Source organism: Salmo salar, chromosome 12, assembly GCF_965601325.2.
Source record: "Salmo salar chromosome 12, fSalSal1, whole genome shotgun sequence".
Lineage (NCBI taxonomy): Eukaryota > Metazoa > Chordata > Actinopteri > Salmoniformes > Salmonidae > Salmo > Salmo salar.
The window spans coordinates 84,721,068-84,741,751 of NC_138302.1; the positions used below are offsets into that span (position 1 = coordinate 84,721,068).

At 44.6% G+C, this 20,684-nt stretch overlaps 1 protein-coding gene across 5 annotated transcripts in view; it reads right to left on the reverse strand.

Moving 5' to 3' along the window:
• The window catches only part of LOC106565749 (inositol 1,4,5-trisphosphate-gated calcium channel ITPR1), a 166,046-nt gene that overhangs the window by 31,511 nt on the left and 113,851 nt on the right, over positions 1 to 20,684 (reverse strand). For all 5 annotated transcript variants that reach the window (XM_082959369.1, XM_082959366.1, XM_082959368.1 and 2 more), the window contains 8 exons: positions 19,746 to 19,868; positions 11,733 to 11,908; positions 11,046 to 11,210; positions 6,823 to 7,012; positions 6,507 to 6,599; positions 3,367 to 3,515; positions 2,966 to 3,131; positions 1,644 to 1,804 (listed from right to left, as the gene is read on the reverse strand). In XM_082959369.1, coding sequence (XP_082815495.1) covers positions 1,644 to 1,804; positions 2,966 to 3,131; positions 3,367 to 3,515; positions 6,507 to 6,599; positions 6,823 to 7,012; positions 11,046 to 11,210; positions 11,733 to 11,908; positions 19,746 to 19,868 — 1,223 coding nt within the window. The remainder of the gene's footprint in view (positions 1 to 1,643; positions 1,805 to 2,965; positions 3,132 to 3,366; positions 3,516 to 6,506; positions 6,600 to 6,822; positions 7,013 to 11,045; positions 11,211 to 11,732; positions 11,909 to 19,745; positions 19,869 to 20,684) is intronic.

A 20,684-nucleotide genomic window follows, 5' to 3' on the forward strand; every position in this document is an offset into this window, starting at 1 on the left:
TTTATGAGAGGTTTTGACATGTTGAATGCACCGAGCTGTCTGTCTAAACTACTGGCACACAGCTTGGACACCCATGCATACCCCACAAGACATGACACAAGAGGTCTCTTCACAGTCCCCAAGTTCAGAACAGACTATGGGAGGCACACAATACTACATGGAACTCTATTCCACAAAAGCAGTAAATTTAGATTATAAAAAACAGAAAAAAATCACCTTATGGAACACCGGGGACTGTGAAGCAACATACACATTGGCACAGACACATGCATACACACACACACGATAACATACACACTATACATACACAAGGATTTAGTAGTGTACATATGTGGTAGTGGTGGAGTTTGGGCCTGATGGGACACAGTGTGTTGTGAAATCTGTGAATGTATTGTAATGTATAAACTGCCTTAATTTTGTTGGACCCCAGGAAGAGTAGCTGCTGCTTTGGCAGCAACTAATGGGGATCCATAATAAATACAAATACAATACAACTGGACAGTTTTAGCATTTTAGGAAACTCTCTCTTGTCATATACCCACAATGTTCCCACAACCTTAAGAAATGTTCTGGGAGCCTTTGAAGAACAGAAGAAATGTGTTCTGGGAACATTCTTGTAACATCAGGTGAATGTTTTTGCCCCCTAAAATAAACATGGTTGAATTTTCCACACAACTGTATAGTTTTATTGTTTTGGAACATACGTTTTGTGATGTCCCCACAATGTTCCCTCCAGACTGTTCCCACAACCTAATGAAACATTCTGTGAACCTTTAAAGAACAGGTGAAATGGGTTCTCGGAACCTTTCTTGCAACATCAGGTGAAAGTTTTATACAAACATTCTATAATTATCAGCACAACTGGACAGTTTTGTGTTATGAGAACATTTACCACAACCGAACGAATATTCTAGGAACTTACCCAGAACCAATTTTGGTTTGCTGGGATGGCTGCTTTCGGGGATTAACACATTTCATGCCAACGGAACATTGTCTGGATCTTAATTCTCCATGCCAACAGAACATTGTCTGGATCTTAATTCTCTATTCACAAAGCTTACAGATGTGATAATACTTTGGAGGGATTCAATGGTCACGAAGGCAGGGATTACACAACACAATGCCGCTGCTTTGGGCCAGCTGCCAATTAATGGTGAAAAACCTGGCCAGCCATAGCAATCAACTCTCCTCGACTCAGGACCCACATAACCCTAGGTTGAGTTAATTTAGATTAGTAGATGGTGGACTGGGCCATCTGCAGCAAAGCAGTGGAGGAGGACCTTTCAAAAGTCTACAATGTATTGGCACTTATGTGGTTTTCTGATTCTGAACATGTTTTTAGATTTATTCTCACCATGGAACAGAGATATTTTACTGCATGCCAAAATCTCTCTATCTAGTATATGAGCTGACCTGCATTCTGAGGAGACACATTTGATCAAAGCTCAGATATGTGAGCATAATACGCTTCTGATGAAGTCATGCAGAACTGCCAACTCCCTGTCAGAGATCTATTTATGACCACATACCTGCCTATCTTGATGTGTATTATCAAGAATTTCCTTCATAATAAGCTGTTTTGGCTGGTACTTTACAAGTTATAAGATATTTAGGTCATAATACGCGTAGTAGTCTAGTCGTACCCTGATCATCTCAGCGACGTAGCTCTCTGGTCCTGTGTACTCTGTGGAGTCCTTCACCTTCACCAGCACTATGAAAAACAGGTAGTGCCACATGTTGTGCTCCACCTTGATGTGCTCTTCAAATGTCACCGTCTTGTTGTCAAACTTGTCCCTTTCTAGGCCTGCACACGAGGGGACACACAAAAACAAATTGTCAAACACACATGCTGGAACATAAATGCATGGCAGTTACTTAATCTGTAAACAAACAAATGCATGTGTGGCAATAATGACTCATTCATTATCAGTCTGGTGGATTGTCATGACTTTAGTCTGTCACTTTAGTTCTGTAATTGGAGAGAAGAATACAATACCCTTCAGAGGGAGAATAGAATAGGGTCTTAAAGCTGGTTCTCAATGTCTTACATACATTTGTATTTTACTTGCCCATTTATCCTACTTCATCCCACGGGGCCAGCCATACGTAAAATGCATGAAAAAAAAAATGCATAGGCTACAGTAACTAAGGCTACATTAACTAATAGCTTGTGTATGTCGATGTGATAAAGTTCATTTCCATTGCATTGCACTTTGGGAGGAGTGTCTCATGGCTGAGTGAGTGTTGCACACTAACATGGTCAAGAACCTGCATGGTAACAGGAGGAAGTTACTCCTCCGCATCGCATCAGCCATGACTAACCACTCTGGTTCTGGGAAGAGGAGGCGTTGTGATGTTTATGCTGCTGAGCTGAGTAAAACAGCCCCCATTCTACCACGGGCCAGCTGTGAGGCATGCAACAGTATAAACTAGCTGGTTCGAGCCCTGAATGCTGATTGGCTGACAGCCGTGGTATATCAGACCGTATACTACGGGTATGACAAAACATTTATTTTTACTGCTCTAATACGTTGGTAACCAGTTTATAATAGCAAAAAGGCACTTCGGGGGTGTGTGTTATATGGCCAATATACCACAGCTAAGGGCTTTATCCAGGCAATCCGCGTTGCGTCGTGCAAAAGAACAGCCCTTTGCCGTGGTATATTGGCCATATACCACACCTCCTCGGGCCTTATTGCTAAATAACCGCCTCAGACAGACTTACAGTGCAGTCTCAGGTTAGACCACTCATCTGTTCATCCTCCTCCAACACTCGCTGGACTGCACCACAAGCCTAGTGTGAAATAGCACTAATTTTCATAGACTCTACAGACCACATCCACTAGTCATTCCAACCCCAGCTCAAATTGCAGCTACCACCATGATAGCTGAGCATCAGCCCACTGAACACTAGCAGTGGACACAGGCCAGAAGAGCCCAGCCAGACCCAGGTTGGGCCACTCACCGCAGATGAAGCATGTTGTCTTCAGGACTTCCTCCTTTTTTTGTTTCTCACTCCTGAGGTCGGCAAAGGTGTCGATGATGACTCCGAAGATGAGGTTGAGGACGATGATGATGACGAGAAAGAAGAAAAGTAGGTCATATATCACCCTGCCAGCAAATAGAGGCTCCTAGCAAATACAAGAGAGACAGGAAAAGTAATTTGGTAACATACACCTGTACATTTCAACATGTCAACTATCAAAGACGACTGCAGCTGTGAAGCATAACTGCAGCAAAATTGTTCCCTGTTCATTAGCAATAATGGAGATTGAGGTGAAGCTAAACTGCGTTGGTTTCTTCCTCTTTCTGGACCTGTGGGAAATGTAAATGGATTGATGGTGTTCAACATGGGCATTTGCATACCTCTTTGGATGGCTTCCGCAGAACATCCCCCACACCACCTCCACTCCTCAGGCCGTGACTCAGGACAGTGACGATACACATGAGGAGGGAGTCACACGACCGCTCCTTGTCCTCAATCACCACCGCCGACGGCTGGGTGGCTATGGCAGCTGCACAGGGACATCAGGGACATCGTGTATATCCACAACAAATCCAATCCTCTAACTCACATCTACATTTCTCATATACAATACCTCATGGCAAATTCTGTCTTGAGGGGGAAAAAAAACGATTTAGTGAATTAGGACAATGTTGTGCAAACCAAAGCTTAACATCTCACTCAAAATAAACCTGTAAATCAACCATACCACAGCCAGCTTCTTCCCAGCACAGGAACCACTGACAATACCACAGTTCTCACAAAACAGCAAGTCACCAGACTAGTGTCATTCATTTGGGTGGTGGTGATGGTGGTGGAAGCCTACATGAAGTTTGAACCTAGACACCGTCAGGCCTGACAAGGTCCAGAAAAGTTTGGCTCAGCACATTAAGGAAGCATTGAGGTCATCTTTAATTTGGGAGATTTTTCTAAAGAAGTCAACAGTGTCTGTTAGAATGCCAGGATCCCAATGAGCTGCCCCCGGTGCCCTCTCAGAGTGAACACGTCCTGTGCCTGATGGCAATTAATTCCTAACCTCTCCTCCCCCTCCCTCTGGATCCTGGTCCTCCAGTAGCAGACACACACGGCAAGGCCTAAACCCCTGTGCGCTTCCCCCAGCCCAGCCAAACCCAGCTAGGCCTAAACCCCTGTGCGCTTCCCCCAGCCCAGCCAAACCCAGCTAGGCCTAAACCCCTGTGAGCTTCCCCCAGCCCAGCCAAACCCAGCTAGGCCTAAACCCCTGTGCGCTTCCCCCAGCCCAGCCAAACCCAGCCAGGCATAAACCCCTGTGCTTTCCCTAGCCCAGCCAAACCCAGCTAGGCATAAACCCCTGTGCTTTCCCTAGCCCAGCCAAACCCAGCCAGGCATAAACCCCTGTGCGCTTGTGCAAATGGAATAGACAACAGGTGGAAATTATAGGCAATTAGCAAGACACCCCCAATAAAGGAGGGGTTCTGCAGGTGGTGACCACAGACCACTTCTCAGTTCCTATGCTTCCTGGCTGATGTTTTGGTCACTTTTGAATGCTGGCGGTGCTTTCACTCTAGTGGTAGCATGAGACGGAGTCTACAACCCACACAAGTGGCTCAGGTAGTGCAGCTCATCCAGGATGGCACATCAATGCGAGCTGTGGCAAGAAGGTTTGCTGTGTCTGTCAGCGTAGTGTTCAGAGCATGGAGGCGCTACCAGGAGACAGGCCAGTACATCAGGAGACGTGGAGGAGGCCGTAGGAGGGCAACAACCCAGAAGCAAGACCGCTACCTCCGCCTTTGTGCAAGGAGGAGCAGGAGGAGCACTGCCAGAGCCCTGCAAAATGACCTCCAGCGGCCACAAATGTGCATGTGTCTGCTCAAACGGTCAGAAACAGACTCCATGAGGGTGGTATGAGGGCCCGACGTACACAGGTGGGGGTTGTGCTTACAGCCCAACACTGTGCAGGACGTTTGGCATTTGCCAGAGAACACCAAGATTGGCAAATTCGCCACTGGCGCCCTGTGCTCTTCACAGATGATAGCAGGTTCACACTGAGCACATGTGACAGACGTGACAGAGTCTGGAGACGCCGTGGAGAACGTTCTGCTGCCTGCAACATCCTCCAGCATGACCGGTTTGGCGGTGGGTCAGTCATGGTGTGGGGTGGCATTTCTTTGGGGGGCCGCACAGCCCTCCATGTGCTCGCCAGAGGTAGCCTGACTGCCATTAGGTACCGAGATGAGATCCTCAGACCCCTTGTGAGACCATATGCTGGTGAGGTTGGCCCTGGGTTCCTCCTAATGCAAGACAATGCTAGACCTCATGTGGCTGGAGTGTGTCAGCAGTTCCTGCAAGAGGAAGGCATTGATGCTATGGACTGGCCCGCCCGTTCCCCAGACCTGAATCCAATTGAGCACATCTGGGACATCATGTCTCGCTCCATCCACCAACGCCACGTTGCACCACAGATTGTCCAGGAGTTGGCGGATGCTTTAGTCCAGGTCTGGGAGGAGATCCCTCAAGAGACCATCCGCCACCTCATCAGGAGCATGCCCAGGCATTGTAGGGAGGTCATACAGGCACGTGAAGGCCACACACACTACTGAGACTCATTTTGACTTGTTTTTAAGGACATTACATCAAAGTTTCATCAGCCTGTAGTGTGGTTTTCCACTTTAATTTTGAGTGTGACTCCAAATCCAGACCTCCATGGGTTGATAAATTGGATTTCCATTGATTATTTTTGTGGGATTTTGTTGTCAGCACATTCAACTATGTAAAGAAAAAAAGTATTTAATAAGATTATTTCATTCATTCAGATCTAGGATGTGTTATTTTAGTGTTCCCTTTATTTTTTTGAGCAGTGTATAATGGAGTATGGTAGAAATTGGCAACGTCAACTACCGCCAGTGACGTGATACAGCTGCCCGGTGAAGCAATTGCTGCCCAGTGGGAAGCACCTCACAACACCGTTGCATTGGTCATTCACACCGGCTTGTCGTAACGTTAGCTAATTGGCATGTCACGGTAACATCCAGATTCCATAGGGTGACCAATACTACACGTTATTTCTCCTTCTCCCATTGAAATAAACATCACATTTTCTTTGACAAGTTTTAAGTAGCGCCATGCTGTTGTTGCCAGCGTAAACTAGCTAGCTGGGAACGAAGGGCTTATCAGGACGACTGACTGAACAGAATCCATCGACTCTCAGCTGCACGACATATGTCATCAATTTGGGCATCAGGAGTGTCGGTATAGCCTCTCCCAGCCCAGCCAAACCTAGCCAGGTCTAAAACCCTGTGTGCTTCCCCCAGCCAAACCCAACCAAGACCAACCAAGGCCTAATCCCATGACTGCCTCATAGTACAGATTTCTGTCTGAGTGGAATTGTGGGAAGCGTCTCCTCTGGGGGAGGACTGACTCAGGTGGTCTGTGAGGACACAGGAGACCCCCTTGACACACATGCAAGCCTGCGCGCACACACACACACACACACCCACACCCACACTTTTCCTGGAGCACATACCATCCATAACAGCTTCTGTGGAGCAGTTCTCCCCGCTGTCCTTCCGACACACTCCTGCTGACAGAAAATCTCCCACCATACTGGCTCCACTCTCTGCCAAACAGGGAAACAAAACGTCAGGAGAAACACTCGTGCCTTTGTTGTCTCAATATTGTCTATTGTAACGGAGGGACCATATTTGGCCTTGCAGAGTTATTTCACAGCAGGAAATCTGGTGTAAGTTATTTTAAAATGTGACAATCAGAATGGGGAGGATAGAAGAAGTCGTTCTGTTTGGGAACCCCTAAGTGTCATAGTGCCTGCTCTTTGACCTTACCTAGTGTTTTATTAGGTATCCTGTCAATATTGAGGAGGAAGTCATCTTGGAAGAAGATGTAGCCAACAATGGAGAAGAGGTAGACCAGGATGAGAGCCAGCACGGCAGTCAGCAGGATGGAGCGGCCATTACGGGTTACACTCTTGATCACATTCAACAGTGTCTCCTCCCTGTACACCAGGTCAAAGAGCTACAGGAGAAACAAGAGACAAACACAGCTTAGTGGGAGACAGGGGAGGGTGAGGGAGTGTGTGAGATACACTGTCCCAGTCCATACAACCAGTTGGGTTCTCAGTACATTGTGCAGATAGGTATAAAGAACTCTCTGGGAAGAAGAAAGGCGGAGGTGTATGTTTCATGATTAACTACTCATGGTGTGATTGTGATAACATACAAGAACTCAAGTCCTTTTGTTCACCCGACCTAGAATACCTCACAATCAAATGCCGACCGCATTACCTCCCAAGAGAATTCTGTTCGGTCATCGTCAACAGGTGTATATTCCCCCTCAATCCGATACCACGGCGGCTCGCAAGAAAGTACACTGGACTATGTGTATATCCTGAGGCCGCAATTATTGTAGCTGGGGACTTTAATAATGCAAATCTGAAGTTCTACCAACACATTGCCTGCAGTACTCGCGGTTCAACAACTTTGGGACATTGTTCTCCCTTCTGGGATGGCTACAAGGCCCAGTTCAGTTATGCCCTCTGTAAGGCAATAAAACAGGCAAAACATCAGTACAGACACAAAGTGGAGTCGCAATCAAAGGCTCAGACATGAGACATATGTGGCAGGGATACAAAGGGAAACGCGGACACTAACATCTTGCTCCCGGACAAGCTAAACACCTTCTTCGCCTGCTTTGAGGATAACACAGTGCTACTGATGCGGGCCACTTCCGAGAACTCTTATTCTCCGTGGCTAAAGTAAGACATTTAAACATGTTAACCCTCGCAAGGCTGCCGGCTCAGACGGCATCCTTAGACGCGTCCTCAGAGCATGCGCAGACCAGTTGGCTATTTACGGATATATTCAATCTCTCCCGATCCCCTGCTGTCCCCACTTGCATCAAGATGTCCACCATTGTTCCTGTACCCAAGAAAGTGAAGGTAACTAAAATAAATTATTATCGCCCCGTAGTACACATAGCTGTCATCATGTAGTGTTTGGAGAGGCTAGTTAAGAATCATATCACCTCCACCTTACCTGACACCCTAAACGCACTGCAATTTGCATACCACCTCAAAACATCCACAGATGACGCAATCGCCATCGCACTGCCCTATCCCATTTGGACAAGAGGAATACTTGTAAGAGTGCTGTTCATTAACTACAGCTCAGCCTTCAACACCATAGTACCCTCCAAGTTCATCATTAAGCTCGGGGCCCTGTGTCTGAACCCCGCCCTGTGCAACTGGGTCATGGACTTCCTGACCGGTCGCCCCCAGGTGGTAAAGGTCGGTAACAAAACCTCCACTATGCTGATCCTCAACACAGGGGCCCCACAAGGGTGCGTGCTCAGCCACCTCCTGTACTCCCTGTTCACCCATGACTGCGTGGCCGTGCACGCCTCCAACTCAATCAGCAAGTTTGCAGACGACACAACAGAGGTAGGCTTGATTACCAACAATGACGAAACAGCCTACAGGGAGGACATGAGGGCCATTGTGGAGTGTCGCCAACAAAACAAAGGAGCTGATTGTGGACTTCAGGAGACAGCAGAGGGAGCATGCCCCCATCCACATCGACGGGGCTGTAGTGGAGAAGGTGAAAAGCTTCCGGTTTCTCAGCATACACATCATTGACAATCTGAAACAGCCCACCCACACAGACAGTGTGCTGAAATGGATTGCAACCTCAGGAGGATGTTTTGAGGTGGTATGCATACTCAGGAGGTTGAAGAAATTTTGCTTGGCCCTAATGTAACAGCATTTGCTTCTGTCCCTCTCCTCGCCCCTACCTGGGCTCAAACCAGGGACCCTCTGCACACATGGACAACTTTCACCCTCTAAGCACCGTTACCCATCCCTCCACAGGGATGGGTAACGGCCCTTGCAGAGGCCCTTGCAGAGCAAGAGAAACAACTACTTCAAGTCTCAGAGCGAGTGACATCACCGATTGAAACATTATTAGCGCGCATCCGCTAACTAGCTAGCCATTTCACACCAGTTACACTCACCCCTTTTTGACCTCCTCCTTTTCCGCAGCAACCAGTGATCCAGGTCAACAGCATAAATGTAACCGTATTGCTGCCATCCCCCTCCTCGCCTCTAACAGGGCTCAAACCATGGACACACTGCACACATCAACAACTGCCTCCCACGAAGCATCCGTTACCCATCGCGCCACAAAAGCCACGTGAAACAACTACTTCAAGTCTCAGAGCGAGTGATGTCACCGATTGAAACGCTACTGGTGCGCACCCCGCTAACCATTTCACACCGGTTACACTAAGACCGTCAGAAACTTTTACAGAAGCACCATGGAGAGCATCCTGTCGGGATGTATCACCACCTCGTACGGCAATTGCACTGTCTGTAACCGTAGGGATCTCCAGAGGGTGGTGCAGTCTGCCCAACATATCACCGGGGGCACACTGCCAGCCCCCCAGGACACCTACAGCACCCGGTGTCACAGGAAGGCCAAGAAGATCATCAAGGACCTCAGCCATCCAAGCAACGTCCTGTTTACCCCACTATCATCCAGAAGGCAAGGTCAGTACAGGTGCATCAAAGCTGGGGCGATAGACTGAAAAAGAGCTTCCATCCCAAGGCCATCAGACTGTTAAATAACCATCACTAGCCGGCCTCCACCCAGTACCCTGCCCTGAACTTAGTCACTAGCCGGCTACCACCTGGTTACTAAACCCTGCACCTTAGAGGCTGCTGCCCTACAGTTGAAGTCAGAAGTTTACATACACTTAGGTTGGAGTCATTAAAACTCGTTTTTCAACCACTACACACATTTCATGTTAACAAACTATAGTTTTGGCAAGTCGGTTAGGACATCTACTTTGTGCAGGACACAAGTAATTTTTCCAACAATTGTTTACAGACAGACTATTTCACTTATAATTCACTGTATCACAATTCCAGTGGGTCAGAAGTGTACATACACTAAGTTGACTGTGGCTTTAAACAGCTTGGAAAATTCCAGAAAATGATGTTGTGGCTTTAGAAGCTTCTGATAGGCTAAATGACATAATTTGAGTCAATTGGATGTGTACCTTGCATGCCGAAGAACACATCCCAACCGTGAAGCATGGAGGTGGCAGCATCATGTTGTGGGGGTGCTTTGCTGCAGGAGGGACTGGTGCACTTCACAAAATAGATGGCATCATGAGGATGGAAAATTATGTGGATATATTGAAGCAACATCTCAAGACATCAGTCAGGAAGTTAAAGCTTGGTCGCAAATGGGTCTTCCAAATGGACAATGACCCCAAGCATACTTACAAAGTTGTGGCAAGATGGCTTAAGGACAACAAAGTCAAGGTATTGGAGTGGCCATCACAAAGCTCTGACCTCAATCCTATAGAACATTTGTGGGCAGAACTTAAAAAGCGTGTGCGAGCAAGAGGCCTACAAACCTGACTCGGTTACACCAACTCTGTCAGGAGGAATGGGCCAAAATTCACCCAACTTATTGTGGGAAGCTTGTGGAAGGCTACCCGAAACGTTTGACCCAAGTTAAACAATTTAAAAGGCAATGCTAGCAAATACTAATTGAGTGTATGCAAACTTCTGACCCACTGGGAATGTGATGAAAGAAATAAAAAATGAAATAAATAATTCTCTCTACTATTATTCTGACATTTCACATTCTTAAAATAAAGTGGTGATCCTAACTGACCTAAGACAGGGAATTTTTACTAGGATTAAATGTCAGGAATTGTGAAAAACTGAGTTTAAATGTATTTGGCTAAGGTGTATGTAAACTTCCGACTTCAACTGTATATGCACACATACTCCAAACTCCAACATTGCTCGTTGTAATATTTTTATATTTCTTAATTCCATTCTTTTACTTTTAGACTTGTGTGTATTGTTGTGTATTGTTAGATATTTCTTCACTGTTGGAGCTAGGAACACAAGCATTTTGCTACATCCTTAATTAATAACATCTGCTAAATATGTGTACGCAACCAATCAAATTTGAATTGATTTGATTTGAGAGAGTGAGCGAGCGAGAAGGCGAGTGAGTGAGAGTACAGTTTTTACCAGCAGACTGTAGAAGAAGACATGGACGAATACACCCAGACTACAGATGATCAGGTACAGGAGGTGGTAGAGGAACTCTACATCCATGATCATGGCCTTGTAGCCCCGCGTGAACGTCCCTCTGTTCCCCACAAAACTCATCAAGAAGATCATCTTATTGCCGACCTGAGGAACGTGGAAAACATCGAAAGATTGAGTGAAAGATCAACAACTTTGCCATGTTCATTTAAAAGTACATACTGGCATCTGTAACAACTAAGAGATTCAGAAACAATAAAGCACAGCAGACTAAGACTCAACCAACTTTTGTTATTTTACAGAGACTGGCATAGAGGTGGAAAATTGCTCCCAGAAAAGTTGACATCACTCCAAAAAACTTGATGTGCAAGAAACATTGGTCATGCATCCATCCAACAAAAAAAAACAAAAATAATAATAATGTTTTATTGTCACATACACTGGATAGGTACAGTGAGTGTTCATTTGGTCTGGTTGACACAAGAGTGCCACAGCTCTGTGGAATCCCACAGTGACACACTACACACTTCACCTCACATACAGGTCAGGCAAGGACACTGGATAAGGCGTTTGAGGGCACAGGAGCTACAATGAAAGGACCATGTGACCACAAACCTTCCCAGTCACAGAGGCACACACACACACACACACACACACCCACACACTCACGTTAAAGGCCCCTAGCAGGAAGAGCGTGGGCTCCAGGCCCACAGAGAAGATGAGGCGGAGGATGGTGGAGGCGATGAGGACCCGGACACCGTGGGGCTGCGGCAGGATGATGACGATCGCCAGGGACACCAGCATGGCGATCCACAGCAGGGCTGACAGGTGACCATCCAGCGTACCTGGAAGAACGAGGGGGAGAGGAGAGAGGTGAGAAGTGGGGTTAAAGGTAGAGATGGGGCGTGGATAGTGTTGTCTATACAAGATGCCTACATGGAATATTCATTCAGTGACACATAGGACTACTGTAGATACAGTTAAAGATCTGTTTATATTGAATGTTGAATCAAAAGACAAAAGCAGCCAACACTACAAGCATCATCCAACTGCTGTAATGATAGATGGCAATGCATTGGGTCGTATTAACAAGCAAACAATCTGTTCTAGGCCTCCAGTGCGGGACATCCGTCTGCAGTAATTTCACCTGTTGGACATGCTCAGGCAAAATATCTCCTCGGGGAGACGAGGCAGAGCTCTAGAACATCACAATACTGCCAGTTACAACAGAGGTTAAGGTGTGACACATCAGAATATTGTGGTTCAGTGAAGCTTTAACATGAGCTTACCTGGCACTAACTTGGTGGCTAAGTCCCAGCTCTATCTGTGCAACACAAGGACAAAGTCAGTCGGATAACTGTGTGCGTGCATGTGTGTTAAGATGAGAACAATATCGGCGGTTTTGCAGTATTCACTTCTAGGCCTCAGCCAGAGGCCAGTTTTGCCCCCTCTTCTCCTCTCCGTGCAGAGATCACATGACAGGTGCATGTTACATAACTTGGGCAGCTAAAAATACACCTGGCTCCTGAGAAATTCATGAGGGATGGTCTGGGAGTGATCCCAGGTCTGCCGGCTGACAGCCCGCCAGGGAGCTGGACTCCACAGCCAAGCCCAGGAATGTTTTATAGGAGAGTGCATCTGCCGAGCTCTGGGCAATGCTCAATTCTGTTAACTCACAGGACCTTTAGAGAAACCACCTTTCAGAGACACAGTATTACAGGTGTCATTTCTCACTAATCTAATCCTATTATTCCTACTTTTTGTTCATCTATCTCTACACCTGCATACTGTAAGCACAAGTCTTTGCATTTCTGCTCTCAAAAATGTATTTCAATAAAAGCTTAGTTTATTATCTTAATGTCACACTTCCACACAATATACTTAGAAAGTATTGCTGAAAAAGTTGTAAAGGTCTACCAGGCCACTGAAGTTCACATCTATTTACAAGCAGCTGGATTGAACATTAACAACGAGCAGCATTAGAGCTGGCATACATCCAGACAGACATTAGTATGGACCAATCAGTTGTATGTGCGTTTAAGATTTACTATGAGCAATAATGATATGCAAGCCAAGGCTTTATGCACATGATGGCTGGCTACATTGTTAAGCTGACATCATTTCCCCCATCGCACACTAGCGGACGTGTCCTGAGCCCTACAGTTTGCTTCTGATGCTAAGCTCCTTCGCTCTCACTCACACACTCACTCACTCACTCACTCACTCTCACACACTCACTCTCACACACTCACTCTCACACACTCACTCTCACACACTCTCACACACACACACACACACACACACACACACACACACACACACACACACACACACACACACACACACACACACACACACACACACAAAAGGGACTGCACTGCTTGACCCCAGTTAGACAGAACAATGTCAAGTTTATGTGAGTCACAATGTGGGTCTTCTCTCTGCAACTGCCTTGGAACAATAGAGGCCTTAATGACTGGGGTTGTGGTTTACACATCACCACAGACTAACACTGCTCTTAGGCATGGAGAGAAGAGGAGAGAGAGAGCAAGAGAAAGAATGAGTATTACTTGTATTGTGTATTCATCTTTTTCTTTATGTCCACATGTAACAGTTTAGCTTCCGTCCCTCTCCTCGCCCCAACCTGGGCTTGAACCAGGGACCCTCTGCACACATCAACAACTGACACCCACGAAGCATCGTTACCCATCGCTCCACAAAAACTGCGGCCCTTGCAGAGCAAGGGGAACAACTACTTCAGGTCTCAGAGCGAGTGACGTCACCCGATTGAAACGTTATTAGCGTGCACCACCGCTAACTAACTAGCCATTTCACATCGGTTACACACAGATATATAGATTTCAAGCACATTCTAATTTCTTCTACTTTGTTGCTGCTTATCGGACATTGATTATCTGACAAAACTCTTGAGAATGATCTAAGAGCTGAGAGGGACCCACCCCAGGCCTTATTGGTTAGGTGTCACTTTTCAGGGTAGACCAAACACTGCAGTCTGCGTTCTGGGCATTATGGTTCCTGCCAGGCTCAGTGTAACCAGACCACATGGAGGCAACACATAGTACACACACAAAGCCCAATTTACAAACAATAGAGACAGATACTGTACATGGCAGTGGATCCTGACTGAAGGCTCATCAGTGTCAGCGTGAAGACAGGAATCTGGTGACAGGTTCATTAAGTGGGTGTGTGTGTCTTAACTTCAGCTCATGGCCTGTATCCAGAAAGCATCTCAGAAAAGGTCCTAGGAATCCTGTTAAAACCTGTTATAAGACTAAATGAACTCCCAGCTCAGAGCAGATTTTAGGATGATCTTAAGACACTGCCCAGGCAAACTCTGAGCCAGGTACTAGGTAGCCTAGTGGTTGGGCCACTAACCGAATGGTTACTGGTTTGAATACCCGAGTCAACACGGTGAAAAATATGTTGATGTGCTCTTGTGCAAAGCACTTAACCACAATTTGCTCCAAGGGCACTGTACTACTATGGCTGACCCTGTAAAACAACATATCCACTGCACCTATCAGGTGTATGTGACAATAAAACATTTTTTATTTGATATTTTTACCGCAAAGGAAAAATTGTGATTACACTCATTGACATTATTGCAAATGATGGGGAATAATCCATTGTGATGAGGCATCGCCAGCTGTGAACTCTATAGCACGCTTCAGACAACCACATTGAATGTGAGTGTAGGCCTACATCAAATGTTGCAATGGTAAAACGTTTGATATAATTTTCGCACTTTGCTTACTCTTAATTATTGCATAATATGTTGGCGTGCGTAACACCTTTTTTAGCCAATTCTGATGGTTGCTAAAAGCAGAATTTTGACAATAAAGCAACCAGGGCTGGCTCCAGGCAGAAGCGACATAAGCAGTCGAGGGGGAGATGAACTTAGTCAGGGTTTCAACTTACTGTTAGAGTAAGAATAGTAGAATAAACAAGGTGCAAGTTTGAAATTTGGTTGCATATCAGCAGTTTTACTTTTGTTTTGTCAGTCAGACAGTCACTCAATTAGCCATGTCAGCTAACAATTTTTAGATTTGTAAATTTGTCAGTTATCTAAACTTTTGCTAATCATGGCCGAAAATGCAACATTTTCTCTCAGCCCATGGCAAAATGTGTAGAACTGCAGAAAACCTTTAAAACTTTTCTCTGCCATAAAGAGGAGGGCCACAAAAAAAAGGTGCCCGCTTAGGGCCTATAAAAGGCTAGAGCCACCCCTTATAGCAACACACTGGTCACTCCCATTTAACAACTCTAAATCACTTTGGCACAGTAGGCATCAAGTCACTAAACGTCTAAATAAGCATGTGTATTGTAAATTACTGTTGAAATGTAAAGTACGGCAAAGTAGAATCACAAGAACTTCATAAAATAGTAAAATAAAGGGGTGAACCAGTTTACGCTCCATTCACCTTCCCAAACAGCTTGTGGTTGTGTGTATTATGCATTGTAATGCAGCTCCCATCACATTAATGGTCTCTGTGTGTCATTCGTTCAAATATCCTGTTTTGTAACAGTCACACATGTAGAATAAACAGAGATCCTGGCGCAACAGAGCCTCTTCAATCTCAGGAGGCTAAAGAAATTTGGCTTGTCACCAAAAACCCTCACACATTTTTACAGATGCACAATTGAGAGCATCCTGTCGGGCTGTAAAACCACCTGGTACGGCAACTCCACCGCCCGCAAACGCAAGGCTCTCCAGAGGGTGGTGCGGTCTGCCCAACGCATTACCGGGGCCAAACTACCCACCCTCCAGGATACCTACAGCACCCGATGTCACAGGAAGGCCAAAAAGATCATCAAAGACATCAACCACCCGAGCCACTGCCTGTTCACCCCGCTATCATCCAGAAGGCGAGGTCAGTACAGGTGCATCAAAGCTGGGACCGAGAGACTGAAAAACAGGTTCTATCTCAAGGCCACCTCTTAGGGCTAGGGGGCAGTATTTTCACGGCCGGATGAAAAACGTACCCAAATTAAACTGGTTACTACTCGTGCCCAGAAAATAGAATATGCATATTATAGTAGATTTGGATAGAAAACACTCTGAAGTTTCTAAAACAGTTTGAATGGTGTCTGTGAGTATAACAGAACTCATATGGCAGGCAAAAACCTGAGAACATTTCAACCAGGAAGTGGAAGGTCTGAGAATTGTAGTTCTACTTTTGAATCCCCATGAAACTACAAATACTTAGGGGTCACGTTGCACTTCCTAAGGCTTCCATTGGCAGTCAAAAGCCCTCCGAAAGTTGTTTCATCCGTATCCAGTAACCGGGCAGAATATAGGAGCTCAGTTACTGAGTGGCCTGCCTGGCAACAAAGGGATTGGATATGCGCGTCACGCGAGCGGGCCTTTCCTTATTTTTCTTCTGAAATGAATACGCTATTGTCCGGTTGGAATATTATCGCAATTCTACGTTAAAAATACCATAAAGATTGATTTTAAACAGCGCTTGACATGCTTCTAAGTACGGTAATGGAACATTTTGACTTTTTGTGTCTCAAATTACGCTCGCGCGTTATGCATTTGGATAGTGACCTGAACGCACGAACAAAACAGAGGTATTTGGACATAAATATGGATTATTTGGAACAAAAACAACATTTCTTGTGGAAGTAGCAGTCCTGGGAGTGCATTCTGACGAAGATCAGCAAAGGTAATACAATATTTCTAATACTAATTCTGAGTTTAGGTTTCCCCGAACTTGGCGGGTGTCTGAATAGCTCGCCGTGATGGCTGAGCTATGTACTCAGAATATTGAAAAATGTGCTTTCGCCAAAAAGCTATTTTAAAATCTGACACAGCGGTTGCATAAAGGACTACTGTATCTATAATTCTTAAAATAATTGTTATGTATTTTGTCAACGTTTATGATGAGTATTTCTGTAATATTTGTGCTCATTCACCAGAAGTTCTGGAGGCTAAACATTTTCTGAACGTCACGCGCAAATGTAAAATTCTGTTTTTGGATATAAATATTAACTTTATCGAACACAACATACATGTATTGTGTAACATGATGTCCTAGGAGTGTCATCTGATGAAGATCGTCAGAGGTTAGTGCTTCATTTAGCTGTGTTTTCAGTTTTTGTGACATATCTCCTTACTTGGAAAATGGCTGTGTGGTTATTTTTGTCTATGTACTCTCCTAACATAATCTAATGTTTTGCTTTCGCTGTAAAGCCTTTTTGAAATCAGACAATGTGGTAACATTAAGGAGAAGTGTATCTTTAAAATTGTGTAAAATAGTCGTATGTTTGAGAAATTGAAATTATTAGATTTTTGCTGTTTTGAAAAAACAAACAATCCCGTTAACGGGATCCTATCTCGAAGGGGTCCCCAAGAAGTTAAACAGCCATCACTAGCACATTAGAGGCTGCTGCCTTTAGGCATAGACTAGGAATCACTGTCCACTTTAAGGAATGGAACACATGTGACTTTAATGTTCACATATCTGGCATTACTCATCTCATATGTATATACTGTATTCTATACTATTCTACAGTATCTTAGTCACTTAATGTTTACATACCTGGCCTTACTCTTCTCATGTGTATATCCTGTTTTCTATACTATTCTACGTTATCTCATTCAAATAATAATGCTGACATATCTTGCATTACTCATCTCATATGTACAGTTGAAGTCGGAAGTTTACATACACTTAGGTTGGGGTCATTAAAACTTGTTTTACAACCACTCAACACATTTCATGTTAACAAACTATAGTTTTGGCAAGTCGGTTAGGACATCTAATTTGTGCATGACACAAGTCATTTTTCCAACAATTGTTTACAGACAGATTATTTCACTTATAATTCACAATTCCAGTGGGTCAGAAGTTTACATACACTAAGTTGACCGTGCCTTTAAACAGTTTGGAAAATTCCAGAAAATCATGGCTTTAGAAGATTCTGATAGGCTAACTGACATCATTTCAGTCAATTGGAGGTGTACCTGTGGATGTATTTCAAGGCCTACCTTCAAAATCAGTGCCTCTTTGCTTGACATCATGGGAAAATCAAAAGAAATCAGCCAAGACCTCAGAATTTTTTTTTGTAGACCTCCACAAGTCTGGTTCATCCTTGGGAGCAATTTCCAAATGCCTGAAGGTACCATGTTCATCTGTACAAACAATAGTACGCAAGTATAAACACCATGGGACCACGTAGCCGTCATACCGCTCAGGAAGGAGATGCATTCTGTCTCCATTAGATGAACGTACTTTGGTGTCGAAAATTGCAAATCAATCCCAGAAAACAGCAAAGAACCTTGTGAAGATGCTGGAGGAAACAGGACCAAAAGTATTTATATCCACAGTAAAACGAGTCCTATATCGACATAACCTGAAACGCCACTCAGCAAAGAAGAAGCCACTGCTCCAAAACCGCCATAAACAAAGCCAGACTACGGTTTGCAACTGCACATGGGGACAAAGATCGTACTTTTTGGAGAAATATCCTCTGGTCTGATGAAACAAAAATAGAACTGTTTGGCCACAATTACCATCGTTATGTTTAGAGGAAAAAGGTAGAGGCTTGCATGCCGAAGAACACCATCCCAACCGTGAAGCACGGGGGTGGAAGCATCATGTTGTGGGGGTGCTTTGCTGCAGGAGGGACTGGTGCACTTCACAAAATAGATGGCATCATGAGGGTGGAAAATTATGTGGATATATTGAAGCAACATCTCAAGACATCAGTCAGGAAGTTAAAGCTTGGTCGCAAATGGGTCTTCCAAATGGACAATGATCCCAAGCATACTTCCAATGTTGTGGCAAAATGGCTTAAGGACAACAAAGTTAAGGTATTGGAGTGGCCATCACAAAGCCCTTACCTCAATCCTATAGAAAATTTGTGGGCAGAACTTAAAAAGTGTGTGCGAGCAAGAGGCCTACAAATCTGACTCAGTTACACCAGCTCTGTCAGGAGGAATGGGCCAAAATTCACCCAACTTATTGTGGGAAGCTTGTGAAAGGCTACCCAAAATGTTTGACCCAAGTTAAACAATTTAAAGGCAATGCTAGCAAATACTAATTGAGTGTATGTAAACTTCTGACCCACTGGGAATGTGATGAATGAAATAAAATATGAAATAAATAATTCTCTCTACTATTATTCTGACATTTCACATTCTTAAAATAAAGTGGTGATCCTAACTGACCTAAGACAGGGGATTTTCACTAGGATTAAATGTCAGGAATTGTGAAAAACTGAGTTTAAATGTATTTGGCCAAGGTGTATGTAAACTTCCGACTTCAACTGTATACACAGTTTTTTTCTATAATTTTCTCCTGTATCTTTGTCCATTCTGCTCTGACATCGCTCGTCCATATGTATATAGCCTTAATTCATTCCTACTTAGATCTGTGTGTATTGGGTATATGTTTTGTAATTTGTTAGATATTACTTGTTAGATATTACAGCACTGTCATAACTAGAAGCAAAAGCATTTCGCTACACCCGCAATAACATCTAAAAATCACGTGTATGTGACCAATTAAATGTGATTGATTTGATTTTACACATACAGAGCTCAGCCATTGATTGCCACAGACACCCTACAAATTACTCAGATGATTAAGAGATGGAGGATGGGGAGGAAAAGGAGGAAGGGGAGGTGGAGGACAGAGGAGAGAAGTCACTGACCTCTGCTGATTCCTTCCAGAGGGTAGAAGAAGGCCACCAGCAAGTTCATGAGTACGGCCAGGTTGAAGGAGATGCTGCTCCAGAAGGACATGTTGCGAGAGCACCAGTATAGAATGGGCTGGGCTGGAGAGGGGACGAGGAGTGCCAACACACACAGTCAATAGACAGTCAACAGTATCACTTCTACACCAGACAACCACACAGTGCATTCACTACTACAACTACACCACCATCACAATACTGCTGCACTCGTCGAACTAAGTCAGGATTCAAAGGAGATGCAAATACACACAGTATCTATTGCACATGTAAACACATTTGGCCTTCTGGGCAGAGTGCCTCTGTCCAATGTCTGTGTTCTTTTCTCCATCTTAATATTTTATTTTTATTGACCAGTCAGAGATATTACTTTTCCTTTGCAACTCTGCCTAGAAGGCCAGAATCCCGGAGTCGCCTCTTCACTGTTGATGTTGAGACTGATGTTTTGTGAGAACAATTTAATGAAGCTGCCAGTTGAGGACTTGTCAGGCATTTGTTTCTCAAACTAGACACTCTAATTTACTTGTCCTCTTGCTCAGTTGTGCACCGGGACCTCCCACTCCTCTTTCTATTCTGGTTAGAGCCAGTTTGCGCTGTTCTGTGAAGGGAGTAGTATACAGCGTTGCACAAGATCTTATGTTTCTTGGCAATTTCTCGCATGAAATAGCCTTCCTTTCTCAGAAGAAGAATAGACTGACGAGTTTCAGAAGAAAATCTTTGTTTCTGGACATTTTGATCTTGTAATCGAACCCACAAATGCTGATGCCCCAGATACTCAATTAGTTTAAAGAAGGCCAGTTTTATTGCTTCTTTAATCAGTACAACAGTTTTCAGCTGTGCTAACAGGGTTTTCTAATGATCAATTAGCCTTTTAAAATGATAAACTTGGATTAGCTAACA